The sequence below is a fragment of the Sturnira hondurensis genome, unplaced genomic scaffold (genome assembly GCF_014824575.4).
Source record: "Sturnira hondurensis isolate 20B ecotype Veracruz unplaced genomic scaffold, ASM1482457v3 Scaffold0018805, whole genome shotgun sequence".
NCBI classification, from domain to species: Eukaryota; Metazoa; Chordata; class Mammalia; order Chiroptera; family Phyllostomidae; genus Sturnira; species Sturnira hondurensis.
In genome coordinates this window covers 239,737-260,724 of record NW_028091436.1, presented here as the reverse complement: position 1 = coordinate 260,724, position 20,988 = coordinate 239,737, and the positions used below count along the sequence as shown (strand labels likewise).

Below are 20,988 nucleotides of genomic sequence, written 5' to 3'. Positions count from 1 at the left end.
TAACAGCCACCAGTGTAGCAATGGAGAAATTGAGCAAATGGGCTGCCTTTCAGAGCTACCTGAAGGCCTTCCGCCCGTCCGGTCACCCCGCGGGGTGGACAGAGCTCCCGCGCACTGGGCGATGCCTCGTTTACACCCCGGACTGCCCCCTAGTCCTCAGGGCTGGATGACTCAGGGCTAGAGGGCTGGATGACCCTCTGGTCCAGATACGTGAGATAAATATGTCCCCGGTCCGTAGTGGTTAAACAGAAGTATTGGAATGCCTCCTAGTGGTCTCTCGTGTTCTAATTAAGGAATTGTAAAACCAATCTTCACCAAGGGAGTTCTGTAAACTGTTAAAGCGTGTGTGTGTGTGAAGTACTAAAACACCTTAGTGATAGCATTCTGAATGGAATGAAAATACACCATTTTACACATATAATCCATTAAAAATGTAACTGGAAAAAAATAGACATAAAGATGAATATAATTTGAATCAAAAATGTTTATGTTTTTGGTTCAGATTAAATTATTTTACTTGATTTTTTAAAAATTCAGTATAACTCTTTTGCTCTTTAATATAGAAAATATTGCTATTAAGATCGAATTGGGAGGGCAAAGGGCGGGGGGAGGTAGGAGGAGGCGAACGGGGAACCAATGGCAATGGGAGGAGACTTGGGCGGATGAACACGCGTGCGGTGTGCCGACGGTGGGCTATGGAACCGTACCCCTGAAACCTGCATGGCTTTATCAACCAATGCCATCCACGTAAATTCAATCATAGAAAATATTAAATTACTTTGCACACATTTATTGTATACATTTTTGATTACTATATATAAATTTTAATTTCATCTGTAATAAAATAGAAAGAATGGTTTTACAGAAAGTCTATGGTTCATTTTCAGATGGTTTTGTTTTTGAATTCTAATTTTCTAGTTGGATAAAATGATTTAAGCAGTCACCTTGAAATGCAGAGTAGGACTTTAAGATGATGATGGATGCTGGTGTAATTGTTGCTTTCAACACAAAAAAATGATTTTACACTTTGAGAAATATAATTTAAATATACGGGGAACCATACAGAAAGAATTCTGACGCGGGTCCCCAGGAGGGAAGGAAAAAAAGTGGTGTCTCTTTTGCGAGGAGCCGTTGGGAACATTTAATGAACCGCTCGCCCGACACAGAACAATGAAAACGGCAGTTACCTTTACAGGGGCGGCAGCGTCACTGCAGCTGCTGTGGCCTGAAGCCCGGCAGCACAACGGTCCTCTGAACCGAGCAGTGTAACTGCGGGATTATGATGTCGTCGGCTTCCTGCCGAGCAGCTGTCAAGCCCGGGCAGCTCGCTGGTCCACGGTGACATGCTCTGTGTCAGGGAGCAGAGTCCCCTGGCGCTGTCGCCCAGAGTCCGCACGCGGCTGCAGCGCCAACTGGCGAGCGTCCCCGCCCCCGGGCACTCCTGCCGCCCGCAGACGCTGCTGTCGGACCCGTGTTTCCTTCTTGGCGGCGTGCCCCAGCGATGTCCCTCCGGAGCCCCCGCCTCCCCCCTTCTCCGTGTTTGAGCGCCACGTGTTCATCTCTGCCGGGCCTGGACCGGGCGGCACAAACCGTGAGGTCCTACCGGGTCTGCGACGAGGCTGGTCTAATATTTCAGTCTCGCGTGTCTTTGTGGTCCGGGTTTTGACTCCAAGCACTGCGTGTTCACACCACTCTCCCCCCGGGATGCCCACAGGAACTGCTCCAGCTGTTTACATGCCGTGTGTTTAAGAGGGGCTCCCCAAACCTAAGACTCGTTGCATGCGACATGAGAAAAGGTCGTGGGGGATGGGCTGCCTGAGGCACCGGGCTGTGGTGCCGTGTGTCTTGGGCAGCGTGAGCAGGCCGTGGTGTTTGGAAGGTCCACAGCCACTGACTCCCTTGTCCTTGTCCCCCCCGCAGCTCACTGCCTGTCTGCACGGACCGGCCGCCCTGCTCTTCCCCATGTTCTGGCAGCACATCTACATCCCGGCGCTGCCGCCGCACCTGCTGGACTACTGCTGGTGAGTAGCCCCTCCCCCCCGCGCGGGGCGGGGCCGCGGGGGCAGGCGTCCGTCCCTCCCGTGCCAACCGGGCGAACTTGCTGGGCACGCGTGTGCCCGAAGTCGCTGGGACCTGCCTGGGAGAGCAGCCGTAGCCAATATCCACACGTGCTTTTACGGAGTAGTTCTTTCCGGAGACGGCAACAGTTCCTCCCTGGCAGTCAGAGTGGTCGGGGTTTTGTGAGTTCCTTCGGCAGCCGGTTGGGTAACTGAATGGGTGGGTAGAAGCAAGTGCCATCTAAGTTGTGGTTAGGAGAGTTGGATGGAAGTGACAGCGTCACTTACAGGACTCGGTGTCTGCAGAGTCTGGGGAGGCAGCGGCTCCTCTGCACCCCTCCCTCAGTAGCGGGCCCCGCCCCCAACTCTGCCAAGGGGCTGCCTCCAGGACAGGGGTCCCCTCAGAGCAGTGTTGGGAGTGCCGGGAGTGATTCCGGAAAGCTCCCTGCCGCTGGAGAGACCTCCCCACCGAACGCAGCTCCACCCCCAGGACCTCCCTGTCCCTTCCCTGGGAGAGTCTGTGGACTGAAAGTGACCACAGGCCTGGGCTAGGCTCCCAGACAGCAGCCTTGGCCTTGACCTGGCGTGAGGCCAACACGTCCCCTTCCCTGTGCTGTCCTCTTCTGTGGGAAAGCTCCGTTCTCCAGAGAGCTGATGCGTTGCAAGTGCACGTACACACACACGACCCCCGCATGGAGGGATGACGACACACGCACAAGGCTGTAATTTGGACCATCGTGTGTTTTTTAATATCATAACTCATATTATTAAAAAAAACAACTCTTTTAGAAGCAAAATGTTTAACTTCCTTAGTTCGTGAAAAGCAGATCACTCAAAGCATGTAAGGACTAAACAGATTTAAGTTCACAGCTAGGTGTATTTTTTATGGCCGGCCCTCTTTGGAACAAGCAATTGTAATGACACAGTGTGAACTTGGCCTTAGATGGACGACCTCACTATACTGGGTGTTTGCCCAGCTTGGTGACACACCTTGTGACCATGGGGGAACGTCACATCTGTGTTAGCATGGAGGACATGGTGAAGTAGATTCCTGTGACACTCGGCTTTGAGTCTTGGGAAGGAGAGAGAGTTTGGGAGGAGGCTGCTGGGCCACAGTGTGATTAGACTGTGACGTGTCAAACACCCAAGTCGAAGAGTAGAGCTAGGTGTGTACTCAGGCCCTGCTGGGTTTTATTTTACAGCTCTTTCCCTCTGACCCGCAATCCCAGAATGTTAGCGTCCTTGAAGACAGGGACTTCGACTTACTCACTTCGACGTGCACAGCAGGCCTTTGCTCACTGAGCAATTACAGCTCACTTATTTTAAATAATTTCCTATGAAAGTATTTGAAAACATATTGATACATGATTTTAAAAAATACATGTCAAGAACTAACACTTCTAATTGTGAGGTTTAGAATGGTATTTTATCACGTACCGTGTTTGTGCCATTTTCATTTTTCTATTGAAATGTTTTGACCTCGGAGGAAGTAACATCCCTCTGAGTTCCATGTCAGGCTTTCTAAAACAGTGTTATTTAGAAATCACTCCATGGCGTAGATCGCTCTGCACTTACTCTTTCCAGAGATGCCATCCCGTTACTTTTTTTTTAAAGTCAGGGGAGCTCATTCTTTTTTTTTTTAATTTAAGATTTTATTTATTTATCTTTAGAGGGAAAGGGAAGGAGAGAGGGAGAGAAATATCGATGTATGGTTGCCTCTCATGCATCCCCTGCTGGGAACTGGCCTGCAACCCAGGCATGTGCCCTGACTGGGAATCGAACCGCAGTTGTTTGGGTCGCAGGCCCGCGCTCAACTCCACTGAGCTACACCAGCCATGGCCCCATCCCGTTACTTTCTAAATCCACCATCAAGTGGTCTTCCTGCCGCTTTCACTGTAAGGAAGGAAGCCGGTTTCGTGGCTCAGTCTCAGCATCAGCATTTCCTCACCGGTGTCTACCCTCTGTGGTATGTGTGAGGACAAGTTCCAGCAGCCTGCACGCCAGCCACGGCCCCGCCTGGAGAGCACCTCGGGGGTGACCACAGCCCTCTGAGCCCCTGCCCCGCCCTGTCATAATGAGGGGCTCACCTTCCAGCAGCGGGCTCGGGCAGGAGAATATATGTACATTTAGAAATAGCCCCTCAAGACCCAGCCCTCTTCCATTAGCAGAAAGTTCTATGGACCAAACTGTTTCCTGGGGAAAAAGGTTTCCCCTCTTTGTTTGCATCCCTGAGGGTGATTCTAGTCCTGCTGGTCTGTACGCAGAAGGGAGAGGAACATTGGAAACCATTGCTTCCGCGCCGTGGGTTTCGAAGAGAGACATTTTTTGATTCCGCTTTGGAAATAGTGCCAGGAAAGCCAGAGAGCGGTAGGTGTGCGCCCATCCTCCCAGCTGGGGCTGAAGACTCCTCGTGGTGGGCTTTGGCTGTTTCGTGTCAGGATGCACGCAGTTCGCTCTTCATGAGCAGGAAACGAGTGTTCCGCAAAACCTACACTCTCCAAATCATCATGATTATTTTAGAAAGTGATGCTCTAGATTAAAAATGTTTGCATTTCTGGCGCCTGTCTGTTTTGATTGTGTTGCAAAGGAGCGAAATAAGAACACCTGGAGACACCCTTTGAGCCCATTGAAAGCCTTTCCACTTCCTTTATCGTCGGGGTCAAAGAGGCACTTGTCACTGAGTTTCTGTTCTAGCTTGGCAATTCTATCAGTGTATTGTTTATATTTGAAGCAGCAACTGGGAAGTGTTACCTTAGATGTAGCCCATACGACTTCAGCATTTTCGGATTTGATCTTTCGAAGTCCGATCCACTCAGTGTTCACCCACCAACACCTAGAAAGTGGACGTCGTAATAATTATTTTTGGAAGGTTTAAACATTTTGCTTAATGCGCATTTTCTTACAACATGCTTGGAAATTGAGGCCCCTTGGGCTCCCCGTACAACTCTGGTGGGTAAGATGACCTGGCCTGGGGCTGAGAGGGGGGCCCCAGGGTGCCTTCAGTAGCTCCGTACATCTTTCCACGTGGCAAGGGCCTGACACACATTAAGGACGTGCCATTGCCTACGCTGCTTCGTGAAAGTTGCTGAACCCAGCCCCGGGAGACATATAATTGGCCACATATGTTTTACGCCTTCTGCGGAATCCCAGGAGGAATTCCAGAGATGAGAGTGGGAACCAGGGGCTTCACCAGCCTTCCCTTGGTTGAGCAAAAGTGGAAGTGTCCACGTGTATTTGTCCTGCTCCCTTCTGAAGGGCGCGGGTCTGTTAGGTCTTGAGGACACCCCGGCCTGTAACGAGTCCTCGCCTTTCCGTGCAGTGAAGTGTGCAGATACCGGCTCTGTTACAAGAAAGCAGGAAGGTGCAGTTCTGTCAAAGGCAACACACTGGTCTTAGCATCTAGCGCATAACAGGGATGGGCTAGTGAGTAAGTAGGACCCTCAGCTGTTCTCATTGTGAATCTGGGATGTGGACGCTGTGGTTAGCCTCCCTCACACACCTGGGACCGTTGGAGGTCCCCCTGAAAACCGGATCTGTGGGGGTGCCCGCTGGTTTGTCGGGTGCTCGTGTTGGTTGCCCGGTGGACCTGCAGGACGCCACGGCTCTGTGGTGGTAACAACCGCGCTGTTCGGAAGACTGTGCGAACCCGTAGAGAAAGAGGCTCATCTGTGTTTATTAACAGAGAAGGTTGGCCTTCAGTGTAGCACCAAATCGTGTACCAAAGACAATTTTTTTAAAAATGTTTTATTTTGGAATAGCTGTTTAGTGGCATATTCTTATCACCTTTGTAAACATTCATCCATTCTCATGGTTTCTTGTTAGACAGAATTTCAATTTTGAAATGTCAAGTTGAATAATTTCCTTCTGCATGTAATGAGAAATGTTGGTGAATTTACTAGCAAGTCTGATCTGATGTGTCACAAAGGTTAGTTAATGGCCATGCTCTCTGCTGGGGTGTGGGGCTCACGAAGGGGTGCATTCGGCCTGCATTGCCTCCTATGGGACCCAAGCCCCTGGACCGGCGCGCCTGGGGTGCTCTCGCGATTTGGGGTTGGCTTAATCAGTTTTATTCTTAAACTTGTTTGAATATTGTTTAATTTATTAAAATTGTTTTATTCATAAAAGTCAAAGTGGGATAAGTGTGAATGTATGACATGTGGATTGAAAGACAAGACCCAGGAACAGACAGCAAAGAAATAGAGCAAGGACAGTGAGGGAGGAGCTGCATGCCTCGGCTCCCCAGACGTAGTAGGTGTCCACACATAGTAGGTCTCATGAGTATGTGGTGCTGACAGACTCAGAAATTTGGTCAAGTAGTAGGTATGAAATAATGATACATTAAGAAAATCCTGGAAATAAGAATCTAATTGAATAAAAATGGGGGTGCAAAGAAATGTGAATAAATTTGATGATTATTAAGGATGAGAAGTTAATATTTCTCACTTCCTAAACTTAATTGACAGTAGTCTTTTTCTCTGAAAATAATTTTCACAGATCACTAGTTGGGAAACATTGCACGAAGTCATTAATTAGCAACCGATGATTAAATGCATGGTGCGCTGTTTGAAATAATATTCAGTATTCGCTAGGAAGTATATTGAGAAGTTCAACTCAGATTATGGCCTAGACCCCACTATTCTAATCATTAAAGTTTTCTAAGGCATTACATCTTGCTTTAATTATAAATGATCTTGTGATTTTTATATAAATCGACCTTAACTTGAACCTATTAATGGCCTTTAAAATCAGATTTGAATTTTATATGTAGAATAACTTAAAATACCTATAATGTGCTGTGTTAGAACTGTGTACTTAATACATGTAACTTGTTAGGCATGCAGAATTATTTGGATCATTGTTTTGGTTTTCATGAACTATATGACTATGTGTGTGTTTTTTTAATTTAGCGCCCCGATGCCTTACCTGATTGGAATCCACTCCAGCCTCATAGAGGTGAGTACCTTCCAGGCCTCCCATAGCGACCAGTTCACTCACAAAACGGTAGTTTGAGCAGTTGCACTTCGAAAAATTAGCAATTATTGTGTAGTACAACACAGTGACTAATTGACGTTGACATGGTCATTTTTAAAAAGGTAGCTTTGAAATAATTTTATTATAATTTATATACTAAATGGTTTTCTTCAGTGGCATAAAACCCGTGAAAATAAATCCTGGTTGGTAGAAATCGCATGGTAAGCTTTAAATCCTGAAAACTTTAGTTCTTAATGGAGCCCCTTCTTCATGGTACTTGGGATTTTTATACCCGCTCGGGAAGGTCAGAACTCGTGTGAGGAGGAGTTGTAAAGGGAAAGCTTATTTTGCAAACTGCCTTTTGATTCACTTTATTAGTGTGTTTTTGAAGGGGCAGATTTCACACACTCATCAGGAAGTCTTTCATCAAAATATTATTTTAATTTTCAGTCTCCCTGGGGGTTAGAAACGTAGCCATTTTTCTGCACTTGCATCATGACATTCCACATGGACTTTTGTCACGGAGTCATCACTGTAGTGAACCGCCTTGCACTTGAACTCAGTGAAAGTTCCAGAGAGTTCTTCTTGTAAGATTAGCATCTAGAACACCAAGGGCATGGACCATACGTGGTTGCATTGTGCTGGCTGACTTCAGTTTTATTCAAAAAAAGATCTTTTTGGCTGGTGGTTCATTTTGCTCTTTCCCCCCCGAGCTCCAGCCGAGGCGATTAGATTTGGTTTTCTTGGTGGTGGCGTCCCTGTGCACACAGGGACTTCCTTGGGCCACGGTTTTATTTGTTTCGCCTCCAGGGAAGAATCCATTTGAGCGAGTTTCCTTCGGAGGTTTAATTTGTTTTGAATAGTGAAGTCTGGGCTGGATAGCGTTATGACTCTTTGTATTTTGTTATTTTGGGAAAACTCGCTCTGACGTGCCACAACGCCTGCAGTGAAGGGACAGAGTGCCTGAAAGGCCACGTGAGTGAGCAGTTACTAATGTGTTATTAGATTGTGGGGCACGGACTGGCATCACACACATCAGCAGTGTGACTTGGGCGTGGTCTCACCGTCCCCGGTTGGTGTGGTTTGACAAAGTGACCAATTTGATTTTGGTGTTAGTGTCCATGTCTTTTTTTAAGTAATAGATCCAATCCAATATGTAATTTTTACAATATATTTATTTTTACAGATGAAAAATATTTAAAGTTGTCAATTATCCCTGTTCTATTTTTTGCATAATTATTGTACATCAACTTTTAAAACAAATGATTCAGCTTTCCAAAAGGATCGTAGAAAGGGATACAGGTTTTAAATATTCAATTAGATCGATCACATATTTAATGGACACCTGTGGGAAAAAAAATAGTACTTTTTTAAAGGACCGGTTGAAGAATTACTTACCCCTTAAAGGACTGTCTTGGAGAAGTAGTCTATTCGAGCTTTAAATTGGCTCCCATCTTTAGAGGAGAATGTTTGGGAGCCGTGAGCGGATTGGCCACAGTCTCGGCCTTATTTGCTCTGGATTTATCGAACTGTCTTAATGGTCCCCTTGGTTCAGTGCGTCTGGTTTGATGCTGAGTGAGGGAGTGCGGTGGGGACTCGGGGACGTGTTTACACTGGGCGGTGCCCGGTGTAACGCGCTCCTGAGTCTGCTACGGGTGATACTCACATCGCAGTTCCATTCTTACGATGTCTCATTCTGCAGGTTTTTTAAATTGAAATGTTGATCTTTTGTGCTTTTTAAACTTTATATAGGGTATTATAGTTACAATGTAAATGTATGCATTTACATGTTTCATGTATGAGACTGAAGTATTTTTTGACATTTTTTTCCTTTGGCTGCAATTACAACTCATTTTTTTAAAGGAAGACTCAAATAGTCTCTTATTTCCAGTCTGTTTCAAGACTTCTAAACATAATTGTTCAAAGATGTGAAATGAATGCCCTTTTAAATCTTTCTTTTTAATTATTTTTATGTAATCGTGAGTGAAAGATGGGTCCTAGTCTCTTTTTAAAATGCACATCTGCTCCCAAGTCCAGGGCGGGGGCCTGGCGCTTTGCCTGAGCACTAGACTTCGGAGAGAGCCTGCACCTGGGGCGGGGGGCGGGTGGCCCTGCAGTGACGGGGCCAGCGGCACATCGGTGGGGGCTGCAGGTGCAGGTGGGTGGGTAGTTCCAGTGCAGAAAGGCCTCTAAACAGAATGTGGCCCCAATTCACAAGACCGTGTGGCTGCCGCCTCTGTGTCCCTGCTTGGTGGTGACATCTGTGGCAGGTAGTCCCCGTCCCTAGGAGGGCCACAGAGGACGGGGAAACACCGACCACCCTCACCACCGTCCTGTCCGTCTGTACAGGATGTCCTAACTCTGTCCTCAGAGCACTTTCTGTTTTTGAAGAAAAAGGAAAATTATGTTTTTACATTTTATCACTCTTTTTCCATCTAAACGAATTTGAATTTTATGATCTAAATGTAGAAGAGTGGGATATTTTATGTGCTGTGTGGCCATCCACTCCTGTTTAGCAAAAACAGCAGCTAAATCTTGGTTGGCAGGGAAAACAGATAAAATACTCACATTACTCCAACTTCAAAAAAGATTTAAATTGCATACTATTTTTAAATATAAAATTGTTGTAATTTTAGAGGTCTTAGTGTATTGATTTCTTTTTTTAAATTTTTATTTATTTTTTAAATTTAATTCTTATTCAAGTACAGTTTTCTGTTTTATAATTCCCTGCCCTGTGATTTCTTAAAATGAATATATTTTCCATTATTTGCTTAAAATTTTTATTTATTTATTTTTAGAGAGGGGAAGGGAGGGAGAAAGGGAGGGAGAGAAACATCAGTGTGTGGTTGCCTCTCGAGCGCCCCCTACTGGGGAACCTGGCCTGCAACCCAGGAATGTGCCTGGACTGGGAATCGAACCAGTGACCCTTTGTTTTACAGGCTGGTGCTTATTCCATTGAGCGACAGCAGCCAGGGAACATTTCCATTCTTACTGGGCGGTCCCTTGAACAAAATTTAATATTCAGCTATTGTCAGATCTTTTAAAACCAAGAGCAGCTTTGAAAAACGGATACATTTCATATTGACATTGATTTCCTTTATTCAGGGTTTATTGTTAATGTCATCACAAAGCCACATGGGGTCACGTAGCCAATATTCTCAGCTACTTTATTTTTTAAAAAATACATCAGGTTTATAGATTAATTTTGTAGTTTCTGTTAAATGGACAACTTAAAAATTAAAGATGGGAATCAAAAATATGACATAGTTTTTTCACATAAATGCCACTAATATAAATATTTATTTGCTTATAACATAGGTTATTTTGTCATTATACTGTACTTTATAGATATCTACATATTTGTGTGTATAAACCTTGTTTACATATGTGTATTAACATGAAAGGAAAAGGAAATGAATTCATTTATAAATGTTAATTTCTTAAAAAGGGGCATGTTTTGAGTCTTACTTTAGAATTATTTTAATGTCTTTTACAAGGATTTTTAGCATCATTCACCCCCCCATGAATCCGTATCCCACATAGATATCATAGCTTCCTTAACACTGAAGACTACCAGTTCCCTAGAAAATTTAAAATTCTGCCTAATGTGCACAGATTTGAAATTCTAAATGAATCAGAGAAATTTTAGTGTTGCCCAACTCAACTAAAAAATTGTTTGGCCAATTTAAAACTTAAGGTATTTAATAATTTCCAAAAGAGCTGTTATTCTAGAATATTCCTTTAGAAAATATTATGCTGAAATTAATTGACTTATCGCTAGTTGACCTCTCTGTACAATTATGGAATTTTAAGTTGATGGATATATTTCACTAATGAGCACCTCATTTGCATTAGGGAATAATACTGTTTGCTATTATTTACGTAAAACTATTAGTGGTATATAACTTAAGTATTTATATTAGATTAAATAGGAAACAAACTGTAAATATTTTCTTTAAGTATGAAAAATCTGGGGCAATTCTAATTCACTACTATTTGTCCACATATTGAGATAATTTGACCAGGTAACTAGGCTGTCAAACAAATAAAGCAAATAAGTCAAATAGTTCACCTGATAGGCTATTAAATTTGATCCCTTATGTTGAAACTTGTGTGATGAGTATTACTGATAATGAACTACATATTACTGCCCTCTTTGTCCTTTTTTCTTATTTGACTTTCAGTCATCATCCTAAACTTTTACCAAACTGAAATAGAAATATAGAGAAAGTATGGATTTAAACTGTAATTGGTTTATCTGAGATCTGCATTATGATTCATGCTAAAAATAGGTGTAGAACTGGACACAAGGTCCATCATAGGATTGAGACTCCGTTGATCAGATTTAGAGAATGTGCGTTTTTACCGTTCACTGTAGCCATGCCTGCTTTGTCAGTCTTTGTTGTAACATCTCTTTGGTCGTTAAATTAGACTCAGTACCTCTAAGCTAAAACCGTACTGAGATGAGCAAACAGCTTACGTTAAGCCTTTTTATCCCATCTTTTTGAATGGTTGCATACGAACTATTTTTCTCACAAAGTTGTTTATATTCTTTTATGATCTAGGATTTTCCTTTTTTTTCTTCTTCCGAGACTAATGCATTAAGATAAGTTTCTCTACATTTCTAAGCTCACTAGATTTTGGACAATATACTAAGATGTTTATTTATAATTGTGTTTTTTAAACAGAGAGTGAAAAATAAATCACTGGAGGATGTGGTTATGTTAAATGTTGACACAAACACTTTAGAATCACCATTTAATGACTTGATGAACCTCCCGAGTGACGTGGTAAGTCCAAAGGGTGTTTCATGGTGGACCTAGACCCCTATGTGTGTTTTCTCCCGGACCCTTGCAGCGCCGAGAGCGATTTTGCCCGCTGTGAAAGACGGGAATAGAGGGGCCGAGGGGGTGTGAGGACCCACCGGAGGGCCTGCGTTTCCTATTTCTACCTTTTGGCAGTTGAGGAGCTGGTGAGTGAGGCCTGATGCTCCTTATTGTGAGAGCGGGCCGTAATTAAAAAGCTCGGCACATTCATTAGGCAAGGTTTCTTTCAACGCGCGCCTCTTCATCTCATCTTAATCATTATATTACAAAGTAGGCATTTCTGTCTGCCTAGTGGCATGTCTTGCAAAAGAATGAGAGTTTTTGAAGGAAAAAGAAGGGAGCCAATTACCGGCTTGGCTTCCCCACCACCTGCCAACTCCACTCCTTTTAATTAACGATCTGATGGCGCTGGTCAATATAATAAGAAATGCTGGTACAGTTGGGGTCAGAAAATTCCGGCTTTGATCTCCCCCAACTTTCTGAAACATTTATTTGTTTTCTCTAAATTATTTCAGTTTTATTTTTAATCTTCTCTGTCCTGCTGAGGGCCGCAAGAATGAAAACCTACGCCGAGTGTCATTTGCTGTGGCGGAGCAAGGGCCGCTTACTTAGAATTCTATTTGTAAATTAAACTGCAGACCCAGTTTGTCATAAAAGACATCTGATCCTTTGGAAACGATGAAAACTGTCTTTTGTCTGTAAAGGCTGATAAATTAAGTGCCAGTTCTCGCCTGGTCTTTGATCTTGCAAAGGGGTGTGTGTGTGTGAGTGTGTGTGTGTGTGTGTTTGTGTGTGTGTCTGCAGCTTATAATAGGATATATTCTGTATTTCATGTGAAATAGTCTCCAAAAGTGTATTTTCTGGCCTTCATATTCCTGATAACAGGGCAAAAATGCAGACCAGTCTTGTTTCTGTTTCTGTTTCTGTTTCAATGCTTGTTTAAAAATAGCTTTCTAACATAGTTCCAAGTTAAAATAACCCCCTTTTAAAAACTTTATTCTTTTCAAGGATATTAAAATTTGAGAATTACAAAAAAAAACTACTCCATTCAAATTTGTAAGGCTCTATTTCAAGTACTTTGAAATCATTTTTAAGGAGTTTGAAAAATGAAATTAAAAAATCTCAAACCCAAAAATACACTAAAACTAAACTTGATTGTTTTTATGGCTACTGATGGTAAAATATGATTTTAAGGTTGAAATCAACTTATTTATGTCCATAAATAACCTGAAATACTTGCTGACCTTGAAGCAAATTAAATTGAAGTATTTTATCTTACTGTAGTAAAATTAATGCTATGTAGGAACAAATCCAAGCCCCGGTCAGTGAAGAATTATATTATCTTTTTAGCTCATTATAACTAGATTGCCTCATTATAAGAATTTTGCAGAAGCTGCTAGAAATGATTAGAGTTATTCATTTGGAAATCCATCAAAGTTTCCTTCACTGGAGAGAGAAGCAATTATGAAAATAAAGACCCAACTTTTAAGAACGTTCTCCTTATGTGCTTGTCTTCGCTACTGTTAGTGACCCTCAGGAGAAAAGATTGTTTCCTTTTAAAGAAGAGGAAGAAAAGCGGGGAAGAAATCAGCTTTTCCAGCGCCATAGTACGGTTTTTATAGTCTGCTTTAATGCTAGCTCCTTCCTCCCCGGAGAAGAATTCTCTCTAACAGCCATTGTTTTGATGGGTAATCCTTTTTGAATTCGGAGGCAGTGTTTTCCCAGTCGAGTTAGTTTGCTGTTTACGTGTTTAGTTAAAAACGGGAAGGAGTTAAACAGTACTCCAGATACGAAAGCCTACATATATAAAACGATGCGAGGGAACCTCATCGTGTAGTAACGGTTAGCTGGACACACCTGTGAGAGGGAGCGAAGGAGCCTAACAGGAGACTCCGGGGTGGGGACAAACCGCGTGTGAGCGTGTCCAGCCCAGCCGAGGGCTGGCCCATTTGAGGACAGCAGAAATGGAGCTGGTACGCAGGTAGCGCACCGACTGTCACCTGCAATTGGAGATGCGTCAGGTGACAGTCCTTGTCCTACAAATATTTTAGATGACTGTTTAACCGTCTCTCATAAATTTAGCTTTCATCGTCAGTTTTCCAAAAGCCATCTCTTAAACTCCTGTGGGAAGTACGATCAAGCGACCAGTCCTATTTTCTATCATTGGGAATGTTTCAAATGAGGCATGTTAAAAAAATCACAAATGATCTTACTGAATTTGTGTGAGAGAGAGAGAGATCTAAGTGAATAACACACACTGGAAGCCTCAAAACTATTTCTGCGGGGGTTGTTTGGTTCTTTAGTAGATGAACCGGGGTTGCAGTGGGGCCGTTGAGACCCCGCAGCCGCTCGGGGAGCCGCCCTTCCGGCGGGCCCGCTCCGTCTACACGTGCTCGCGATTACTGCGTCAGCCTGGCCAGCGGCCTGGCCGCTCCCGGGTCAGCGGTCACAGTTGTCCCGAATTACTCGTCTTTCTTCTTGCGGACCCTCTGCTGCGCCGCACGCTGTAATCTTCTTAATGGCTCCATTCCAATATTCACACATAATATTGTAGATTTATTGACTGTTAGAAATACGACCTTGCCGGTAGCAGCTCCGCTGCTCGAGGAATTGAAAATTGGAAAAATAAATCAGGGCTGAGCGCTCAGGAGCCCTTTGTTTTCCGCAAGGGAGGGGGGAAACTCTCTTCCTGTCTTCTGACAAGAACACTTGTTTTCTGATTTCATCATTTCACTCCAGATTTGGATCATTAGGCGAAAACGAAACCCTAGTTTTATTGGGAGTGATTTTAACGATATTGATTATGGCACGGACTAACTTTTAAAAGCAGGCGATCCGTTACGGTGTACTGTTGTCGTGTTTGTCTGTGAGCACCCCGTGATTTTGTTTTCCAGCGGCCGTCCCAGATACAGAGCTCTTTAAGCATACGGAGTCTGAGTGTTCGGAAATAAAAAAGTGAATTTTAGGGCTATAAACAATGTCAGTGAAAGTTAGTGCTATCGTGTTATATGTTTAAGTGAGGGGGGGAAATCCCAGTTGGATGAAATGTAACATTTATTTATTTATTTTTATTATTTTTTATTTTTTTATATTTTATTGATTATACCATTACAGTTGTTCTATTCCCCCCTTCATTCCCCTCCACCCGCACACCCCCTCTCCCACCATACCCCCCCCTTAGTTTATGCCCACATGTCTCAAGTTCTTTAGATTCTATATTTCCCCCCCTATTCTCGCCCTCCCCCTATCTATTTTCTACCTACCGTCTATGCTATTTTCTGTTAAATGTAACATTTAAAATCTCAGATACAATCATTTTAATTTAAGAAAATGCATTATTGAGAGTTCTCCCCATTCCATATATATTCACAAATTTAGGTTCAATTATATACTAATTTAAAATGTTGTATTTCTAAGCTGTTATTGCTCATTTTAATTTTAATTATCATTGATATTTTTAAAGTAACTTGGACGATTGTTACTATTTCAGAAATAAATAGGACAACCCTACTTGTTGGGAAATTAAGCCAATTACAATTACAATGAGATTTAGGAAATCTGTCTTCATGTGACTATTCAGTTAAAACAATTATAAACTAACTCTTGTAGGTAAAAGAGGTTAGAACTGACATCTGAAAAAGCTGCATGCATTGGACTATTCATCGCTAAGAGAGCGAACCTAGACCTCTATTCTTTAACTGTCTTTACGTCAGTGTAACTCAGTGAATTGTAAAGAGCAATATGCTAGGAGGCAGGTCGACAGGTTCTCCCCATCCGGAAGGTGAAGGGTGGAAAGTGGACTGTCCGCGCTGTGTCTGGAGCTGGGGCCTTGTGGGTTTTGCCCCGCAGACCGGGCTGCAGCGCGGGACCCTGGTCTGCCTCGTGCGGACGTGGCGGCCGGTGCAGAGCGCACCTCTCCCAAGACTGGGTGCAGGAGGGCTCACTCTCTGCCTTCCAACCTGGGCAGGGAAAGACCACGGCGAACCACTGGTCTTTCAGAACAGTTGGGGTTTTCAGCACTGTTTTCGCCGCGCGTTCCATCTTCTCTGGAATTGTATTGGAAAATGGTGCTTTATTTTCTGTGCCGAGGATGTGTAGAAAATAGAGCGCAGTTCAGAGTTATCGTATAGTCCCGTGTAAACCACATCGTGTCCTGCGTAGGCCAGCCACGTTCGGTACCAAGCGTGTGTAATGACCGAAACCCTGAGGAGACCTTGCTGTAGAATGGAGTCATTTGTATAAAGTAAATACTTACTTTGTAGTGAGGACGCCAGGCGTCTCTTGAACGAACAGGTTAATGTTTTTACTGTGATATGGAAAAAGACACTGATCGTTCTGAATTACCAACAATCATTAAAAGCCTAAAGAACCAGAGGAAAAAAAAAACCCCAAAACTTTGATTTGAAATATAGTTTTAGACATCTGCATTCAAGTGAGTTAATTAATTTGGAAGTAAGTTTGGGAAAGAATTGGCTTTTTCCCCCCCAGAGAACTTTTTAAATTAGCTTTAAAAAATTTTAAGTATGTGAACAAATTTAATTCTCGCAGCTATACAGATAGTCAACAGATATGTTTAATTCATTGGCTTTTCCCTCTAATCTAACATGAAGGTTTAGTATGTTAAATTGTCATAATGCATGTTATAAAGAAAAAAAGGGCCCCAGGGAATATTATATTGGTTCCAGGTTGGCCACAGCTCTGCTGTGATTCGTGCTGTGTCCCACAGTGAATGGGGCTCCCAGCAATGTCTAGAGTGGCCAGGTGAGCGAGATGACAGTGTTGTCCAGGTCCCAGGGTAATTTAGAGAAGTCCTTTTTTTGTTTGTTTGTTTACTAGCGTGGACTTCAGGAGACACACACAGCTTTCAGCTGTGCCCTGGGGACATGCAGCCATGCCCAAGCCCCAGCCTCTAGAATCCGGGCACCCAGGTGTGGGCAGCTGCCACAGGCGCCAGCCTTGGAACCCTCTCCCTGGGAGCAGCAGGCCAACGCCAGTAAGCACTCTGGGCCTATGAACGTGAGGATTTCATGGGAAGAGGCAAAGTTATTTTACAAACCAAGAAGTTTGGGAATTAAAGCAGCACATGCTGTTTCCCAGACCAGGCCTTGAATGGGGTTGCATTGCTTTTACGTTTGGTAACAGGAGTTGCTTTCCAGGTCCTTGTTCAGCGTAGCGTTCCGCCCGGGAGCGTTTTATGAGGGTGTTTTCATCTGACCTTCACAGCCAGGAGAGGAAGACCCTGCAGGCGTGCCTCGGCCAGGCTTCGTTGGCTGGGAGGGCCGATTTTGTCCCCTGGCTCTGGGAACGGGGCCCCCCGGCGAGGGCAGCCGGGCGTGTGTCTGCGCCTGGTGCTGGGTGTCCGCGGACACTCGCCCCTCTCTCGAGTGGTTACGTTCGGAGATGGGGTTGTTTAGGAGCAGTTTTTGTTGTTGTTCACAAGTAAAATATGAGAGCACGTGCCATTCTCCCCACTGTTTTCTTGGTGTTTTCAACGTAAACTTTAAGTATAAGGGCAAAACCCAGTGACGCAGCAGCCTGGGTACTGGGCCTCCAACCACGGAAAAGACCGTCCCTCCTCTCTGCCAGAGGGGTAGAGACTGGCCGTCTCTCCGCAGTGGCCCCGGCCTTAGCGTCCCCTGACGCCTCTGTACCTGTGCCTTGTGAACCTCGATTCACAGGTTCCTACTCTTGGCGACGTCCAGTGCTCCGGAAGTCCTTGGCTTTCCCATGGCTTTTCCTTTCCAACTAGATTGCCTCGCTTTTCTGCTAATGCCTTTTATTTGTACTGTATCATCTTAATAGCATGCTTCTCTGTCTTACTGCATGTATACGTGTGTCTCTATGTGTATAGTATGTGTGTATGTATTATATATAGTATGTAGAATCTCCGGTTTGTTTCTGCTCCTTTACCTTCTTGGCTTTTCCATGCTGAGACTTTGTGTGCACGACCTTAGGAGCTCCATCACAGTCAGTCCCTGAATCTTGCTGATACTACAGTGCCGTGGGGAAATTCTAAGTCAGTTATGTTCCTGGGCCCCACTACAGACATCCTGTTCCAATTAACCAGAGCGGTCAGCGTAGAAGTGTGCCCAGGACGGGTTGTTAATTTAGTCATTCATTCTATCGACAAATAGAATTCGTTGAGCACCCAGTCTACGCCTGCGTTGTGCTCCGGGCTGAGCAAACCGGGAGACATAGGCGCGGGCTCCTGGCACTGGGATTCTGCGGGGCCCCATGGCCACACCAAGTCACATCAAGGGATGTCGGGAAACAGCCGAGTTAACCCCCCACCAGTCAAAACTTTCAGATTTTTATGACCAAAGAAAGGGTGAAGGGTGTAGGTGGACAGACAGCCATCTCTGTCCTAGGTGAGCCGAAGGGAAAATAATTTTAGCTGAGCTGACGTGCCATTCTTACTGGTCTGCACACTCAGACCTGCCTCCGGTGGCCCAGCCACTTGGCTGTATGAAAGTATCTGTGCGAAATCGGCTTGAACGACGAGGCCGAGGGAGCCGAGCACAGTGGGAGGAGAGGTGGGCACATTTGAGACAGGGAAGGAAGTCCTGGTCGGCTGCGGTGGGTCGAACAAAGGAATGGGCTGCGCGAAAGCAGGTCACGGTGCCAGGCAGGTGCGAGACCGTAAAAGACCTGTGGGCCTTGTCTGGGATCCCTGGACATCACTGGGTGTTCACCGGGGGTTCTTAGTGGAGGAAGAGCAAGGTTCGCTTTGACTTCCAGCAGCATCGCATTGGGTTCTGGGTCCTGAAGATCCCTGGGTATTGGAAAGGAAGCAGGAACAGCCCTTAGGAGACCATTTGCCATTGGCCAGGTAAGAGATCGTAGTTGCTTGAACTTGACAGTGGCAGGACCTTAGAGAAAAGTGGGCCGACGTGGACTCTCTACCAGAGGTCACACCTGCAGGGCTGATGTGCTGCATGTTGGAGATGAGACGGTGAAGCGCTGAGGAGGGTCCACGAGACCCCTTTTAGAGTGACGAGACACATAGAAGTGACTTATCGGAGACCCTGGCACGAAGCCGGACTTGCGGTGGGAGGAGAGTGGTGCGGTCGTCTTAAATTTTAGGATGCCTCTGAAGAGAAAGGAGTCGTAGACGACACCACATTTGTTAGGGTCTGATGGGTAATTTACACACAGAGAGAAACGAGGCAGCGATTCCCTCTGTGAGGGGCTCATATGCTTTTCATTTAATGACAGTTAAAGGTTGCTGTTCTGATCTTTAAATAGAAGCTTGTTAGAAAACTCAATCGAGAAGGAACAGTTAATTTTGTTTCTTTAAAAAAAAAAAAACCGGAACGGTAGAAGGATTAAAGGGACTTGATACGTGATTCATATGAGAACTAGAACCCGCGTTTCATGGGAGAATAAACGATTTTTAAGTTCGTAACTTTTTTTTTTCTGAAGCAGACGGTTATTAGAAGCTTTAACCTTTCTACCCACATGCGGTTTCTAGATGCCGTTGGGTAATGTGAAAGAGGCCCTCCCGGACCTCATCAAGGTCAAGTCCGGGTGTGTTGGTTCTCTACACACTGTTTCTGAACGTTTATTTTTACTTTCTGTTCTTGAGGCTCACGTTTCTCTCTGTGGCCCTGAAAAGTTCAATGAAAATTTCTGGACACAGTAGTTCATTTTTTTTTTCCCCAGAGGAGCTGCCTCTAAAAATCAAGAGAAAAATAGGCGTCATTTCTCTGGAAAACTCAGCGTGTTTATGCTCCTCCTTCCCACCTCCCTGCTGGCGTAATGAATTCGTTACTGAGCCGCCGTGCCCGAGGCTGGTGCTTAGTGAGTTTGTGCCTGTTTGTTGTGTTTGCTCACGTAATTTCCTCCTTTTCTTCATAATCCCTCTAGTGCTACGAGAGCAGAAGCGCATTGGTGGTGACAGTCCCCATGCACAGTGGGCTCCTGGTCCCAATCCCCTGTGCGTGGCTGCCCGGGAGCCCAAATTCTCCTTGTAGGAAAGGCAGTGAAATACTTCATGAGAGCAGTCGGATGGTGTTTGCTTCTGAAGTTCTTTTTACTGCCTTTTTTGTCTTGTTTTACTATAATACTTAATCGCACTTGAAAAATATTTGCAGACTGAAAAATGTGATGCCAGACAACGTCAGTTTTGAAGTAGCCTTTCACCATTGGTGATGGGGACCTGCTGTAAAAAGAGAAAAAACATATACTTTCTCATTAACACATAATAAGGTTGTGTGAGGATAACCCCATGACGGAGGTCCCAAATGCTTTTCCGAATTCCGTTACATGGGCGTATGAACTTGAGGATTTCATGGGAAGAGGCAAAGTTGTTTTATAAACCAAGAAGTTTGGAAGTTAAAGCAGAACATGCTGTTTCCCAGACCAAGCCTTGAAAAAGTGCAGAGGGGACATCGACATTTTTTTAACGGCTAAAAACTGCTAAAAGCTAATTAGCACCACGAAGGGCCGATGGCAGCTGGTGATAATTGACCCAATCCCAACGCCAGGCGGGCAGCGCTGCTGACAGCATGGCTTTGTAGTAGAGTCACATCTGTACGTCTACAGCTGACTTTAAAACTCCATTTCACTTTTAAAGACTGCCTTCCAGCATCCGTTTGTGCGTTCGGAAACACCTGGCCCGCCCTCTGGTCTCGGAAAACAGGGGCCTCTCCCATCTTCCGGCAGGCAGGGTCCGCTGAGAACAAGTCAAGACAAACTTGTCTTGTGTGGTTGTAAGGGTCGAAACGGCGTAGAAATGGGCAGAGGGAAACTGTGACCCTGTTTCAGTCTCTCAGAGCTGCACGACCCCAGAACGCCCGTGTGGAAGAGCCCGGGCCGTAGAAGTGTCATAGAGACTGCACAGGCCGCTGAAAATGGGCGAGCGACCCCATGAAAAAGCCAAAGGAAATGTGTATAAAGTCGATCGTTTTAATGATCCGTTTTACTTCACCCAGTCTGTTTCAAATATTAGTGTTTCATGAAGGGGGGAGAAGGCACAGAAAATAGCATAGAGGGTAGGTAGAAAATAGATAGGGGGAGGGCGAGAATAGTGGGGGAAATATAGAATCTAAAGAACTTGAGACACGTGGTTATAAACTAAGGGGGGGGAGAATGGTGGGGGAGGGAGGGTGCGGGTGGAGGAGAATGAAGGGGGG

General features: G+C 44.7%; 1 protein-coding gene across 3 annotated transcripts in view; it reads left to right on the top strand.

Moving 5' to 3' along the window:
- The window catches only part of DENND1B (DENN domain containing 1B), a 139,035-nt gene that overhangs the window by 75,023 nt on the left and 43,024 nt on the right, over nt 1-20,988 (top strand). For all 3 annotated transcript variants that reach the window (XM_037070463.1, XM_037070462.1, XM_037070461.1), the window contains 3 exons: nt 1,921-2,021; nt 6,965-7,010; nt 11,717-11,818. In XM_037070463.1, the coding sequence (XP_036926358.1) occupies nt 1,921-2,021; nt 6,965-7,010; nt 11,717-11,818 (249 nt within the window). The remainder of the gene's footprint in view (nt 1-1,920; nt 2,022-6,964; nt 7,011-11,716; nt 11,819-20,988) is intronic.